This window comes from Ranitomeya variabilis, chromosome 4 (genome assembly GCF_051348905.1).
Source record: "Ranitomeya variabilis isolate aRanVar5 chromosome 4, aRanVar5.hap1, whole genome shotgun sequence".
NCBI classification, from domain to species: Eukaryota; Metazoa; Chordata; class Amphibia; order Anura; family Dendrobatidae; genus Ranitomeya; species Ranitomeya variabilis.
In genome coordinates this window covers 516,208,236-516,224,745 of record NC_135235.1, presented here as the reverse complement: position 1 = coordinate 516,224,745, position 16,510 = coordinate 516,208,236, and the positions used below count along the sequence as shown (strand labels likewise).

Here is a 16,510-nt window from a genome sequence, read left to right as displayed (position 1 = left end):
GAGAGAAACAACGATATGCAGATTACAAGATTGACAGGTACTGAATATTGGGTGGATAAAATGGGCCACTCAACAAAGAAAATGCTTGGTTGTTTTAAGAGAATTGGTCCCCTCCAAAAAAAATACTAACTACCTGCAGATATAGGGGTAATGTGCAGGTAAATGGTGTTTGTATGCTGTTTCCCAGGATTCTCACATGGAAGAAACAATATACTCATCTGAACAGCCCAATTGAATAACATTGATCCTAGTGAGCCCATGCAATGATAGTTGTTTCATGGACAGCACTTGGACCGAAATACAGTCATGTGGACATAGCCTTACATGAGAGAGCTGCACAGGGAGAAATGTGCCCACTCAGGATTATACATGTGTCCCACCCACTGCTTTCTGTGCCAACATGTCAGACTCACCTCTACGAGGAAACGAAACTAAAGCAAAGACAGAAACAGAACAGCAGGTGTGAATACCCGAGAGGAAAGCAATGAGGCATGTCAGCAACAAGCGTTTTCGGCCGATCTAGGAGACAAGCTCTGTAAGGCCGGGATTAGCCTGCGAGATACGCCCGAGTCTCGCAGGCTAAAACCAAGCTCTGGCGCCAGCACTCCAGAGCGGAGCATGCGGCTGCATAGCAATACATGGAGCCGCACGCTCCGCTCCAGAGTGCCAGAGCTTGGTTTTAGCCTGCGAGACTCGGGCGTATCTCGCTGTAGTGTGACTCCAGCCTAAGGAAGACCCTTCAGCGGCAAACCAATTCTCCTGCTCTTGACATACCCCATAAAACTTAAACTTTTGAACTCTAGAACCCCCCCCCCCCAACACAGAAGATGGTCCGCAAAAGTTTTTCCTCCCCCCCCCCCAACTGAACACCACAAAGGCTGCATTACAATTTTGTTGCCAGATGATGCTACTTGTGATCATCAGCCCAAAAATGTCCAACATACCCACTTGGTGTTCTAGCAGTCATTCATCAGTCAGGAATTAGTCACAGCCAATAATCAATAGTTTAACCGAAACATCAGAAAATCGTTCATTAAGGTGGAAATCAGCTATGTAGGACGATTTATAGTTTAGTAACAGATACTGTTATATGTGTCCCCCCCCCCCCATAAAAAACAAATGTGGCTGCAATTTTGTAGGATGAGTTGACGTCCTGACCTGGCACAATATGCCGCAACCTTTTCCAGTTTCTGGCTTCAAAATGACTCCTGTTAAAAGACCCCCACAATTACAAACCATCTTCTTTTTAACCTTTTGAATCAGCATTTTAGGTATAAAATGTATTAAAAAAAAACTAGAATAGTGGGATATTTTATGCACTACATGTAAGGCAAAGCTGTGGTTTAAAATGCTTTTTATTGAAATCCTTCATATTTACAATGGTAACTCTGCAGTGAATGGAGCTTTCAATGGATACACATTATGGCCCACATTGATCAAAAAATGGGGTTATTTGCACCAAATCTTAAGTTCCAACTCTGCCACTCCATATTTATCAAAAGCGGCCCTTTAAAAGATAAATTGGAGCCAATTACGCCAATGCAATTACGCCAATGCAAATGTAAACATGGTGGTATACTTCCCAATGTTACAGTATGTGTTAAACGTCACACTTTATGCCGAAATTGTGAAAATTTCATTTTTTTTTCTTTAAATATGTTAAAATAGTTCAATACCCAATGATAAAATAAAAAAAGCTGGAGACCCATGTGTCAGATGTCGCACGTTAATATATAAAAATCACAAACAAGTCACAAATTGCGATTTTGAATGCATGTTTAAAATAGTTCCAATAAATGTATTTGCTTCACGCCTTTTTAAAGACTGCTATACACGGTCTAGAATGTGCGACTTTTTTGCAACTTTTATATAGAAATGCAACCATAGAAATGTTGCATTTCACACCAAAACTTTTTCAAATCATTTTAAGCTTTGGCACAAGAACTGAAAAATTAATTCATAAATGGCATAAAAATTGATAAATTTAGGGTAGGCATTTATGAAAATGAAAAGTCACAGTTTGCGTAAAATTTTTGTGCAAACGCAATGATAAATGTCCCATTATAAGTTTATTTATTAAAGTAGCACTCCGGGATTTTTCTGCACATATAATGCTTACTCATTAGCGTCCATCACTCCACATCAAGACTGCTAGTCTTGATGAATCAGGCTCTCACTCTTCTCACTATGTTCAGTTTCCCTGCATGTCATTTCATGTAGCTGTCAAAATAATTCCTGCTATATAAAAGGGAAGTGATAAAGTAGGGGAGTTTATACAGTGATTAGCTGCAGCTCCCCTAATACATACACTGACAGTCGATATCGGAATACTGTGTAAAGAATCTTTCCCCTGCCTCCAGATTGTTTGAGCTGACAGAGAAACTTATCACAAGCAGATGACAGGGGTGACATTACTGACCTATGACTTACTGCTCTTAGATAGTACTTCGAGTAGAGCAGCTGCAGCGATGAGATACCACCAGCGTCAAAGCCAGCGGTATCATGCAAAGAGTAGTTTGCATTAGGGGAACCACGTCAGAGGAAAACAATGGATAAATATGGCAGACAAAAATATACTGGAGTGCTGCTTTAAGTAGAACATATTTTCGTAGACATTCTACTACTTCTTGCAGATTTGGGCCTTATCTACTAATTCACTACCCAAGTATTGGCATTTCAAAGTACAAAGAAACGTGCAGTTATTTGTAAAGTGTTTTTTCTTGCAGCCCACATACTTATGTTCAATTTATACATAGAACACAAAAAAACTAAGCCGAAGAAAACATTGAAAGAGTCCAGGTTGGTTTACTTATCACTGTCTTATGCCGCAATGTGTACCAGCTGGATAACATGGCAACTGCATGGGCAAGGGCTAATGGAAACCAGGCTTACGATGTTCTGAACCATTCCAAATGTTTTGTGTCAAAACTCAAGTAGATTTCCAGCGATCCCATTCTGATCTGCCCGGATCAGCAGCAGCAATAAGAGATCCAGTTCTGCTACAGGTAAAACCATATGCAACTTCCAAGTTTGTCTGAACTAGGATCAGAGTAATCCAGAGACGTGTAGGTGGGGATAACAGAGTCTATACACGAGAGGTTCTGATGCATGATAAAGGAATCCAAATATACGTATACAGGCAATTCCGGAGAATTACAGAACCTTCCGCGTAGGAGCTTTGACGTAGGCAAAGGGGGATGAGGAACAAGTGTACTCCCCTACCCAAAGACACCAAACACTCTGCAGGCAGTGCGATGGACGAAGTTAAACTCATTAGGCTCTTACATTTTATTTGAGAATTTCATTCATGCCTTGTTCAGTTTTTCCTTCACACACGAGCACACAAAGAGGTATTTAAACCGAGATGGAGTCAAAATAATATTAATTAAAAAAAAAATACACTTCTCTAATAAACAGAGACATAAGATGCTGCTGATGTTGAGAAGTCTGATTAAATATTGTCCTTATTCCAGGTTAAAACACTTGTACAGAGAAGGAAGGGATTGGAGGGCAGGAGGAAAGGCAGGTGGGATACAAGACTTTTTGAGAGTGGAGGTTCAGGGACACGGGCTCGTTAACCGAACTGGAAAAAGAAGTTTCCGGGTCCAGATGCTGTAAGAGATAAGAGACTTTATTAATAAACAGCTTCTATTGTACACATGTATCAGACAGAAGAAGCATTAAAGAGTATACAATATTCAGAGGGTCACAAGATTTTTAGCTACCCCATCTGAGGGCAGCATGATGTAGAGACCCAGACCCAGAATCCAGTCATTTGTCACTTACTTTACTGCGTGCTGCCGTTTTGATTAAGGCTATGTGCACACGTTGCGGAATTGCAGGGGAAATTTCCGCGGCAATTCTGCAACTCCCTGCCGCGGAAAATATGCATGCAGAATTGGCATGCGTATTCCCGCTAAACACTAGCGTTTTCCAAGCGATCTGTAGCTTGGAATAATGATTGACAGGTTGGTCACACTTTTCAAACATAGTGTTTGAGAAGTTAGACCAACTTTTTACTATTGATGCTGCCTATGCAGCATCAATAGTAAAAAGATATAATGTTAAAAATAATAAAAAAAAATAAATAAATAAAGAATCCTGATAGTCTCACCTTCCGGCGGCCCCCGCAGCCTTCCCGCTCCTCGCGATGCTCCCGTTCCCAGTAATGCCTTGATACAATGACCCCAGATGACGTAGCATCACGTGAGACCGCTACGTCAACACAGGTCATTGTCGCAAAGCATCCTTGGGAACACGAGCATCACGAGGAGCGGGGAAGGCTGCCGGAGACACCGGAAGGTGAGAATCACAATTTTTTATTTTCATTTTTTTTTTTTTTACAGGGATATGGTACCCAGGGTCCGGAGGAGAGTCTCTGCTCCTCCACACATGATCCGCTTACTTTCCGCATGGTGGGCACAGCCACATGCGGAAAATAAGCGGATCAATGCATTCCTATGTGTGCGGAATCCTCGCGATTCAGCACAAAGAATGAACATGCTGCATATTTTTCCACGATGCGATTCCGCCGCGGAAAAATACACAGCATTGCAGAATCCCATTGAATTTAATGGGCTGTGTTGTGTGTGCGATTTTGCGGCGAAAAAACGCGGCAAAAACGCATAGAATCTGCAATGTGTGCACATAGCCTAAAAATGGTTTTATGTGCTGCAGATCTCACAGTTCTCAGATCACTGTATAACACTGCCCACATCACTGATTGGCAGCTTTCGGTCTATGCACAGCAGAGAAAGGAGCAAATCAATGGTGGGGTAAGGGTTGGACTACATGGTAACATGCCAAATAAGTCCTAGAGTGAATCTCCTGCTGATAACTTTATGAAAACTACACCAAGCAGCCCTGTAAGAGATACATCACTGGAATCAGGGTATTTGTCTCTACATCATGCTACTCTGAGATAGGATAGCAAACACCTGGTGATAGATCAATTGAAGCAGTCAGTATTTAAAAGGGGTAGCCTCATGTGGACAGCCACAAACCATGTGTCTTATTAGGGTATACAGCCAGAAGTCACGTATCTGAATGGCCACCACGTAGAACAACAATGGCATTAAGTGACTAACCTCAACTTACTCCAGCTATATTATTTTGTCATAAGGTATGTGAACTTTTGCAACCAATTATCTTTCATTGTTCCAATGCATCAAAGATGGCATCCTGCACAGGGGCTGCATGCAGTTTACGTGCTTTCACCATACTACTTCCAAAATTTGCTTTATTTGTATTTTTAATATGTTTGACCAATAAAATGGTTGCAAAAGTGTGCATTACCTTAAAGAAAAAAAAAAAAACACACAAAAAAACCTAAATGCATACATACACTGTTACCACTTTGGCACGGCAGCATCAGTCCTACCCAGCTCTGCGCATATATGACAGCCGTGTCATTAACAAAGAATACAAGAGGCATAGGACAGGGCGAGCACAGCATGTGTATTGTCCATAGAATGGTGTCAAGAGAAGGGTCTCCCGAGCAGCTGCACATTACATAGATAGATGTACAGTGTCTATTAGTGTACACTGAATCCCCTTCTCCTTACATAATGTGCACAATACGGTCAATTCACATCACATCGTTCTTAGCCATTCATTTGCATCAAGTCTCCATTGATATGAAGTGTAAGAAACGAGAGAACGTGAGACAAAACTTATCAGGGCCTCATAGAAAGTTAAATAGTAGCAGCATTTTAGCTTTTTCACCAGTATAAGAAACCGTGTAGTATTATATTAAATATGCTTCTTTCAGCATCTAATCAACCACTTCTCTGCACTGGTGATTCATGTTAAAAACTGCTCAAATCTGTTTACAGATCTGTCTTCAGTGGGACAATCAAATTATCCATCTGCCTGTAAATCCATAGTGAGGGAAGCTGGTGAGAGACAGGAACAGAGAGACGCAGAGGGGAGAACTGCTTAAAAAAAAATATACAATTCATAAATTGGCCAGAAATAATAGTGCACGTCATGTACTCACTCGACAGGTTATTCTAAAAAGTCATGGGAAAGTGCAATTACACTTTACCTGGCCAGAAAATAACCCTATAATCACATATATAATTTTTTGTTGTGGAGATTCTTTTAGGCAAATTTCAATTATTTAGAACAGGAAATATAAAAGGACGGACAATTTCTACTTTTTCTTACTGCTGGATCAGAAAATGGCCCAAAAACACTGTTTCCAACCTTAAAAGGGAAACTGTCAGTAGGTTCAGCCTGCCTAAACCATCTATATGGGCATGCAGGTCAAAGAAAGGTGAAAATTATACCTTGATATCTGCGATTTGATCCTAAGAAATCTACATTTTTCTTAACAACTGAGACAATGGAACTCTCTGCCGTATGATGTTGTAATGAGTGATTCATTAATTAAATTTAAGAGGGGACTGGATACCTTTCTTGAAAAGTATAATGTTACAGGTTATATCTACTAGATTCCTTGATAGGGCGTTAATCCAGGGAACTAGTCTGATTGCCGTATGTGGAGTCGGGTAGGAATTTTTTTCCCCAATGTGGAGCTTACTCTTTGCACCATGGTGTTTTTTTTCGCCTTCCTCTGGATCAACATGTTAGGGCATGTTAGGTTAGGCTTTGGGTTGAACTAGATGGACTTAAAAGTCTTCCTTCAACCTTAATAACTATGTTACTAACTAAATGAGTTGTTAAGGTTTATGGGCCAGACTTAGCTCTCCCTGAGAATCTGCCTCCAGAGCTTTTTATAGATGTAAGGGAGTGTTACCAGTATAAAGCATGTAGATCAGAAGAGAAAACTGTCAGTCATTAAATGTCTCATACTGGTGTCGCCCTCTTTCATTTTAAAATAAGCTCTGGAGGCAGATTCTCAAAGATTTGTGTCCCGCCCATAGAGCTTAACAGCTCATTTATATATTAAGAAAAGTGTGGATTTCTCTGGAATAAGACATCGGATTGCATATATCATTTTACTGAACTTTCTATGATCTGCATGCCCATACAGACAGTTTAGGAGGATTGATCCTACTGACAAATTCCCTTTAAGGTCTCTATACACACTAGAAAACCGTTGGACAAATCTGCCAATTTTGGCAGATCAGCCTAGCATCTATTGTATAGGGGGGGTGGACTTCCAACTCTCGGATCAGTAAGCCGAATTCCAACAACTAGTCTCAATCTGCCTCCGGAGATATGCCCGTGCCAGACATGTCTGTCAGCAGATTTCTCCACCCTCTACAGAAAAGACAAGTACTCGGCCTCACCAAACATTCATGTGTACAATGGAGTTGGGAGAGACAGATGTCGGCTGAGTGAGTGGTGAGGTGACCTAACATAAGATGAATGAACTTGAAGGTAAAAGGCCATATTAAGACCCTAAGTAATAAGATAGTGCAGCCATTACTGATGGCAATATGGATGCCATGTCCTACAACTGAATGGCTTACAAAATTAAACGCCACAGCTTGCAGATCCCTGCTTAGCATAGGAGGGAATCGGGTTTTTTTTTTTTTTTACCATCAAACCTGTAGATTTTTAAATCGTGGTGGTGCTGGAGAATATCCTAATAAAAAGATGGAGATTCACTTATTAATAGCAGGTTATGTGTAGGGGGTCAACTTCCCGACAAGACCCCGAATGGGGGCTGAGGAAGGTAGCCTGGAATACCAACGTTCCATACACGAATAACTGGTTTGACCATTCTGAAGAGAGTATCTACAGGAAGAGCAGACATCTTCTGCACATATCCTTTCCGTATAGAGAAGACATCACACATGTCCAATTACTGCTCAGGGGTCACTAATGTATTAACCCTTCATGCCCAAATGGCTCTTGTACAAGCTGAATTTGTTTTTCTTTGTTCTCCATAAACTCACCCTCAAAGCTGAAGCCTCCGGGACTACTGAAAAATGCCTTAAATATATTGTTGGCATCAAAATCTGAAAAATAATAATAAAACATATTTTAATTTGATGACGATACATGTGAAGTGATGAGTAGCTCCATAATTACAGTTGCAGATATCAACAGCATACAGAACCACCATGGATTGGGTAATGTTACATAGTTTGGCCACCAGACAATGTCTCACCTCCCATGTTCATTCCATCCTCCTCCAAGTCCTGCCCACTGTCATAACGAGCTTTCTTCTTGGGGTCTGACAATATTGTAAAGGCCTCACCAACTTCTTTAAATTTCTTTTCCTCCTCCTTCTGAACTTCTGTCGTTGCACCACTGTGTCTGTCTGAAAAGAAAAAACAGAAGAAATGTAGGTAAAGATCTTTGAAAAGTCAAGAACAGATCATTAGTGAAGGTGCTTCACTCCGTCCTGGTGGACAATCCCCCATCACCTGGATGATGCATAAGCGCTCGTTTTCTGTACGCTTTCTTGATCTCATCCTCTGACGCGCTCTTGTCTACCCCTAGAATCTTGTAGTAATCTTTCCGCTTGCTCTTCTTTAATTCCAGCTGTGCATTCTTGAGGAATTGCTTGTGTTCTGGTGCGAAAAGGGTGTAAGGAGAAAAATGTCCAATGAAAGCCTCATTGTTTCCCCATACACTATTGTCTGCTCACAAATGTGGAGAACCCAGTGAGGGCTCTTCTTGGTACAGTGGCACGCCATCTGCCATTCCCACCCCCACAACACATAATGACACATAGACACTGGGGTATGTATTCGACAAATGTTGGGCTTCTGCCCAGACCACCAACTTCCCTGAAGTATGCGCTTACTATGGCATTGTCCATGGAAATCTACGCTATGCGAACATGTGTACTGCCTGACTGCTATTGTTTACCATGCATCTCAACTCCTCTGGCATGCAAAAGAAAATTATTTAATTTGTCATCACTTCATCAGGGCTTTGCAGGATATTAATAGGCTCAAAACAACGCAGAATATTATGAACAAAAAAAAAAAAGTCTTGTGCAACTCACTGATCTCACAATGCTCTGGTTCCAACAATTCCTTTTCTCCCCATTACAGCTGAATCTGGCACAGGTATTGTCTAGCCACATGACCGCTGTAGCCAGTGATTGGCTGCAGTAGTCATGTGACTATACGGTACTTGATTAGTGTAGTGAAGCGTGAATACCAGCGGTGAATCGGTAAGGCAAATACGATCTCTTTTGTGAATAAGCACTTTAAAAGATCTTTCACAAGATTTTTGCTACCCCATCTGAAAGCAGCATGATGTAGGGGCCGAGACCCTGATTCCCACAATGTATCACTTACTTGGCTGCTTGCTGCAGTTTTGATAAAATCGTTGCCTAATCTGCAGCAGATTAACAAGTTGTCTGGATGCTGAGCCGTGTATTACCCCACACAAACCACCGATTTGCAGCTTTCTGTGTTCACTGTGCATAGGCAGAAAGCTGCCAATCAGTGGTGTGGACGGGGTTATACAGAGCTCATGTCTATGGAATACTACATGGCAGGACGTTTACTAGTCCTCTACTGATGATCTGCTGCTGATAAAATCACTGTATCAAAACCACAGCAAGCAGCCCCATAACTGACACATCGCTCTAATCAGGGTCTCTGTCTCTACATTATGCTACTCTCAGATGAAATTACAACTGAATTGATAACCAGGTTTTTAACAAACGGATCTTTAAAAAAAATGTGTTCCGGGACTTTCAATTTCTTGGTACAAGCAAAAAGTCCATAATATGCGTCCAGCAACAGAGACAAGCAACGGAGCAAATGTATCATGGTTATTACCAGCTGAGGCGCAGTACCAGCTACATTTCAGTGGATGTCGCTGTTCCAAAACAAAAACAAAAAAAAACAAAACTGTGGACTGCTGCAGATCAATGGGGATCACAAGGTCAGATCAGAGTATCGCTGCCATAATACAAACACTAACATGTGACTACATTGCCGCCATCTGAGTTCTTTCAAAAATTCTGAAGTGGCTATTCTCTGAAGAAAATCGGGGCACCGATGGCGCAGAACTGGACACTGGTGTAAAATATATTCAGGAAGGCTCCCCCATTACAGGCGCCCGCTTCTTTACCCGGTCTTTTCAGGTTTTTGCAGATGCATTCTATGACTACAATTATGAAAGAAGGTAAGAAAAATCCACGGTGGGGAAGGAAAGTAAAAGACGTAGATTCTAAAATTCTGTGTCAGAAATATTTCACACAGCACAGAGTCAGAGAACGTGCACGAGAGCTCCGCTGCACAACGGTGAACCCACCTTTTGTATTTTCTGTCTGGTAAACCTTCTCATAGTCTCGAACGGCTTCTTCATATTGTTCGGTGTCTGTGTAACTGAACACAAATACAAGGTTTGTTATGTCTGACGTTATTGAGGCTTGGGCTAAGAAAGATCATGACAATGATGGATTTACAGGTGCTAACAGCCGGTCTGGTAAAAATGGCAAAGACCATTTGTCCAATCATCTATGGCCTCGTCTTCGCAGAGCTCTCATCCCTTCATTGATCGCATGGTCAGCATACTGCATTAGATCCGGACAGGGGTGGTAGACTAGCACTATCATCCTATCTATGGCATTCTTACTCCGGTCACTTCTAGATTAGATCAGGACAGGTGTGGTAGACTGGCACTATCATCCTATCTATGGCATTCTTACTCCGGTCACTTCTACATTAGATCAAGACAGGGGTGGTAGGCTGGCACTATCATCCTATCTATGGCATTCTTACTCCGGTCACTTCTACATTAGATCCGGACAGGGGTGGTAGGCTGGCACCATCATCCTATCTATGGCATTCTTACTCCGGTCACTTCTACATTAGATCAGGACAGGGGTGGTAGGCTGGCACTATCATCCTATCTATGGCATTCTTACTCCGGTCACGTCTACATTAGATCAGGACAGGAGTGGTAGACTGGCGCTCTCATCCTATCTATGGCATTCTTACTCCGGTCACTTCTACATTAGATCAAGACAGGGGTGGTAGGCTGGCACTATCATCCTATCTATGGCATTCTTACTCCGGTCACTTCTACATTAGATCAGGCCAGGGGTGGTAGACTGGCGCTCTCATCCTATCTATGGCATTCTTACTCCGGTCACTTCTACATTAGATCAGGCCAGGGGTGGTAGACTGGCGCTCTCATCCTATCTATGGCATTCTTACTCCGGTCACTTCTACATTAGATCAGGGCAGGGGTGGTAGGCTGGCACTATCATCCTATCTATGGCATTCTTACTCCGGTCACGTCTACATTAGATCAGGACAGGAGTGGTAGATAGGCGCTCTCATCCTATCTATGGCATTCTTACTCCGGTCACTTCTACATTAGATCAGGCCAGGGGTGGTAGACTTGCGCTCTCATCCTATCTATGGCATTCTTACTCCGGTCACTTCTACATTAGATCAGGACAGGGGTGGTAGGCTGGCACTATCATCCTATCTATGGCATTCTTACTCCGGTCACGTCTACATTAGATCAGGACAGGAGTGGTAGATAGGCGCTCTCATCCTATCTATGGCATTCTTACACCGGTCACTTCTAGATTAGATCAGGACAGGGGTGGTAGACTAGCACTATCATCCTATCTATGGCATTCTTACTCCGGTCACTTCTAGATTAGATCAGGACAGGTGTGGTAGACTGGCACTATCATCCTATCTATGGCATTCTTACTCCGGTCACTTCTACATTAGATCAAGACAGGGGTGGTAGGCTGGCACTATCATCCTATCTATGGCATTCTTACTCCGGTCACTTCTACATTAGATCCGGACAGGGGTGGTAGGCTGGCACTATCATCCTATCTATGGCATTCTTACTCCGGTCACTTCTACATTAGATCAGGACAGGGGTGGTAGGCTGGCACTATCATCCTATCTATGGCATTCTTACTCCGGTCACGTCTACATTAGATCAGGACAGGAGTGGTAGACTGGCGCTCTCATCCTATCTATGGCATTCTTACTCCGGTCACTTCTACATTAGATCAAGACAGGGGTGGTAGGCTGGCACTATCATCCTATCTATGGCATTCTTACTCCGGTCACTTCTACATTAGATCAGGCCAGGGGTGGTAGACTGGCGCTCTCATCCTATCTATGGCATTCTTACTCCGGTCACTTCTACATTAGATCAGGGCAGGGGTGGTAGACTGGCGCTCTCATCCTATCTATGGCATTCTTACTCCGGTCACTTCTACATTAGATCAGGACAGGGATGGTAGACTGGCGCTCTCATCCTATCTATGGCATTCTTACTCCGGTCACTTCTACATTAGATCAGGACAGGGGTGGTAGGCTGGCACTATCATCCTAACTATGGCATTCTTACTCCGGTCACGTCTACATTAGATCAGGACAGGAGTGGTAGACTGGCGCTCTCATCCTATCTATGGCATTCTTACTCCGGTCACTTCTACATTAGATCAGGACAGGGGTGGTAGACTGGCGCTCTCATTTTATCTATGGCATTCTTACTCCGGTCACTTCTACATTAGATCAGGACAGGGGTGGTAGACTGGCGCTCTCATCCTATCTATGGCATTCTTACTCTGGTCACTTCTACATTAGATCAGGCCAGGGGTGGTAGGCTGGCGCTCTCATCCTATTTATAGCATTCTTACTCGGGTCACTTCTGCATCAGATCAGGACAGGTGCCCAATACTTGCCACTCACACACGCGGCCTGGCAGATACCTGTAGGCCTAATGTCACCAACCCCGCTACCCTCAAAGCTAAGGGAGAGAACACAGTTCCCACATCAATACCAGAACCAGTCACATCAATACGTTTACATTGCACATTCTAGTTCCTTACCATTGTGCTCTCCGTAAATACGCCTTGATATACGTTTCGTCCAGTTTTATTGCATTTGTACAATCATCTATGGCCTCGTCCAGTTTCTTGAGCTGCAGAGATCACATCATATAGAATTATATTAGGTGTAATAATTGGATTTAAGATTAAACAATAAACGGGTTTTTCCAACGTTCATTTTAAACAATAAATCTTGGAATAATAATAGTTTCCACAATAGGAAGTGATTAAACAAATGTACCTGTGCTGAGATGATCTTATAAGTGTGCATTTACTGTGTAATGGCTGTCTGATCGTACCACAGCTCCATGGGTGGAAGCAAAGGAGTATATAGACAGGACCGCATGGGATAACAGCTGATTTTTTTTGTGAGGTAAAACATTTCACTACCTGTTTTTAAGCAATGTTTTACCTCACACAATCAGCTGTGATCCTGAGCTGTCCTGCTTTCTGTGTAGTCTCTTTTCCCTCCTTCCCTGCCCAGACCAAGTTACTGTACAGTCAGACACAGCCATTACACAGTACACAGTAGGGGCACATTTATAAGATTATCTCGGCACAGGAACATTTAAAATAAAAAAAAAATAAAAAAAACACATCTAATCAGATTTTTTTCATCCAAAATCTATTGATTCAAATGTATATTATTTTGTGGAACAGCCCCTTTAACTCCATCACTACTACTTAAAGGGGACCCCCTTGAGAAAGCAGTGTTATTCAATACGCCAAACGTGTCAGTTATTCTTCATGCGGTAAAGTCTGCGGTGTATTCTGGCACGATGGGTAGCAATTTATACCTTTGACTATACTTTTTGGGAACAGGCTGTCAAGTTGCTGAGGAACGTGTTTTTACAGATATTAACATATACACCCACCTGTGCATGTTTACCTCACTTTTATAGATGCATACACTGCTGGTTACCCCGTTACATGTCTTTTTTATGTGATGTTTTCTAATTGTTCACTTAAATATAACTAAAAAAAAATATACTCTTTAGCCCTAAAACTCCAGTTTTCCTCCATTTTTATGCCATGCTTTAAGTTTAAGGTATGGCCTCTTCAATATATTTTTTGCATTGTTGAGGCCTAATTCCACAGCTGAACTTCCAATATAAAAAAAACGTACCTGATTAAATGTTTTCTTCCTATTTAAAAGGGGTTGTCCAGATGGGTGGGGGTCCAATATCGGGCACCCCAGTGATCAACTGCTTTAGACTCCTCCTATTGAATGGCTTCATGCTGTTTTCCGGCTCTGTTAACCATTTACATCCAAGCCAGCACTGAAACTAGCTGATGGGTGGGAGTGCTGGGTGTCGGACCCCCACCAATCTGATATTGATATCAGTATCATAATGCCAGACAACTTTATAGGTAGAGGAACAATGGCAGACAGAAGGAACACGGCATTTCCTTGGTTGTTTGCCTATGTGGTGTAGTGACGTACGGTTACACACCGGTGGGATAATTGGGGTCCTTTACCCAGTGCCCATAGCAAGGACAAAGCAGCCAGAAGCAACACATCATTGCAGCAGCAGAGCAAACATACTAGAGGGAATTAGGCAACTTTTCTGCTATTTTAACAGATATTTAGAAGAGATAATACCGAGTATATTCCTAGATATGTGGGCAGTTGTGCATAATGTAACAATATACTGTACAATCCAGCAGACACGGACCACGCTGGCAGCATGCGCCCGGTCTACATCTTACCTTCGCATTGACAGTGCCACGATTACAGTATAATTTGGCATTTGTTTTGATATTATTGGGGTCTATGCTGAGAGCTTCTGAGTACAGTCTGTAGGCCATTTCATAGTTTCCTTCTTTAAACGCCTGGTTGCCTTCTTCTTTCTTGGCTTTTAAGGCCTTGGCATTCTGCAACAAGCAAAGACAGCGCTATGTTACCACATGAAAAGCTTTTTGCTAATGGCCCACAACCCTGCTGGTATGCATTTTTCCCTAAAACAGGCCGGGATCCCAAGAGCGGGCATCCAATGAGCAGTTCTCCTTCTCTACACCAACATCCAATCCACATAGTCATGAACATAGATCATAAGTGCGGCTGTGTAATTCCTGACTCCGAAATGGCTGCAGATGGGCAGTGACATGCATGCAGATTCCGGTGAAGATTTCACCCTTTGCATTGCAGAGGGTGAAATCAATTGTGAAAATCTATTAAACATCCAAAAATGGCAAAGCAAATTAGTGAGCGCCCTCAATTGTTTTTTTACAACATTATAGGTTTGAGGAGTGGATTATTCTATGGAAATCTACAGCATTCTGCAGCACGCGTACCCCCCCCACCCTACAGAATTCTGTGTAGTCACCCCCTCTACGTTGCAAGCAATCTACCTATGTGCTCCAAACGCCAGCTTAAAAAGAAATATACACCGAGATGATATTTTTCTGCTTCTCCAATGTGAAGGCAACATTTGCATTCTGCCCAAGTAGAGAGGATGCAGCTGAAAGCAAAGAATGTAAAGCCTAAAAAAAAAAGTCTACATTATCCCCGCACATACCCTGCAGGCTAGTCGCGCTTTCTGGTGATCCGGGAACATTTTTAAAGCCTGCACAAAAAACTGTACAGCCTTCTCAATACAGTCTTCATAGTATAGACATAGACCCCGCACATACAGCGCATCCGCATTCGTAGAGTCCATCCGTAAGATGTCGCTAAAAAAGAAACAAGTAAACAAATTACTGGCTACCACGGTACCAAGATATATACCTTTCCTGTAATTTTAGAAATAATCATTTTACTTTGTGTTCAACTAATCCTACTGTAATTTGTGACATCACATTCACTTTATTAAAGGGGTTGTCCGGTCCAAATCTGCAGGTCAAGTTTGCAGTCACTGTGTGCAGCAAGGAGTCGCCGGTTTCCGCGCTGAGACTGGAGGTGGCTCAGTGGTTAGCACTGCAGCGCTGGGGGTCCTGGGTTCAAATCCCACCAAGGACAACATCTGTAAGGAGTTTGTATGTTCTCCCCGTGTTTGCCTGGGTTCCCTCTGGTTTCCTCCCACATTCCAAAGACATACTGATAGGGAATTTAGATTGTGAGCCCCATTGGGGACAGTGATGATAATGTGTGCAACCTGTAAAGCGCTGCGGAATATGTTAGAGCCATATAAAAATAAAGATTATTATTATTTAGGAGTTCTACATACTCCTGACCAGTGGGTGTGGCCTCACTTCCATACACTTGTATTAAGTGAGGCCACACCCTCTGGATGGCTGCATTACTAGACGGGGAACGGCCTCACTCAATACAATGGATCAAGGCCATGCCCACGAGATGGGCTCTAGCTGGGAAAATGTATAACTGATGCATAACCTGCGTGCACTGGGGGGGAATTCATAAGTCCCAAGGCACACAGAGGGGCTGCAGACTTATTGATTTGGACCGGACAACCCCTTTAAGGTAAAGATTTTGTAGAGGATTGGTGGTAGTACATGGTAAGTCTGCCCCAGTCACTTCAGTGAAGCCCAGTTTGTCCATGGGTTGTCTGACGAAAACAGCCATTTTGTCTGTCTTTCTGTATAAATCCCTCTAATGTTGTACTTTCACATTACAGGTGGCCAGTGCAGCCTCCATGCATTCTAGTGAAAGGTCTGGTGCTTCCGTTTACTACTGCAGTGCTAAAGTTGTGGTTTTAAAGAGAGTCTGTCAGTAGTGATGTGAACGTGCTCAGATCACGTGTTAGCCGAGTATCTTGGGCGTGCTCGAATAATATGTTCAAGTCTCTGTGGCTGCAT

At 42.6% G+C, this 16,510-nt stretch overlaps 1 protein-coding gene across 1 annotated transcript in view; it reads right to left on the bottom strand.

The window, feature by feature from the left end:
- Window positions 1-1,337: 1,337 nt before the first annotated feature.
- DNAJC7 (DnaJ heat shock protein family (Hsp40) member C7) overlaps window positions 1,338-16,510 on the bottom strand; it is a 53,290-nt gene continuing 38,117 nt past the window's right edge. The window contains exons 7-14 of the mRNA XM_077252154.1: window positions 15,274-15,427; window positions 14,465-14,629; window positions 12,755-12,846; window positions 10,195-10,268; window positions 8,343-8,489; window positions 8,084-8,236; window positions 7,869-7,931; window positions 1,338-3,612 (exon numbers count right to left, since the gene is read on the bottom strand). Coding sequence (XP_077108269.1) covers window positions 3,575-3,612; window positions 7,869-7,931; window positions 8,084-8,236; window positions 8,343-8,489; window positions 10,195-10,268; window positions 12,755-12,846; window positions 14,465-14,629; window positions 15,274-15,427 — 886 coding nt within the window. The 3' untranslated portion in view covers window positions 1,338-3,574. The remainder of the gene's footprint in view (window positions 3,613-7,868; window positions 7,932-8,083; window positions 8,237-8,342; window positions 8,490-10,194; window positions 10,269-12,754; window positions 12,847-14,464; window positions 14,630-15,273; window positions 15,428-16,510) is intronic.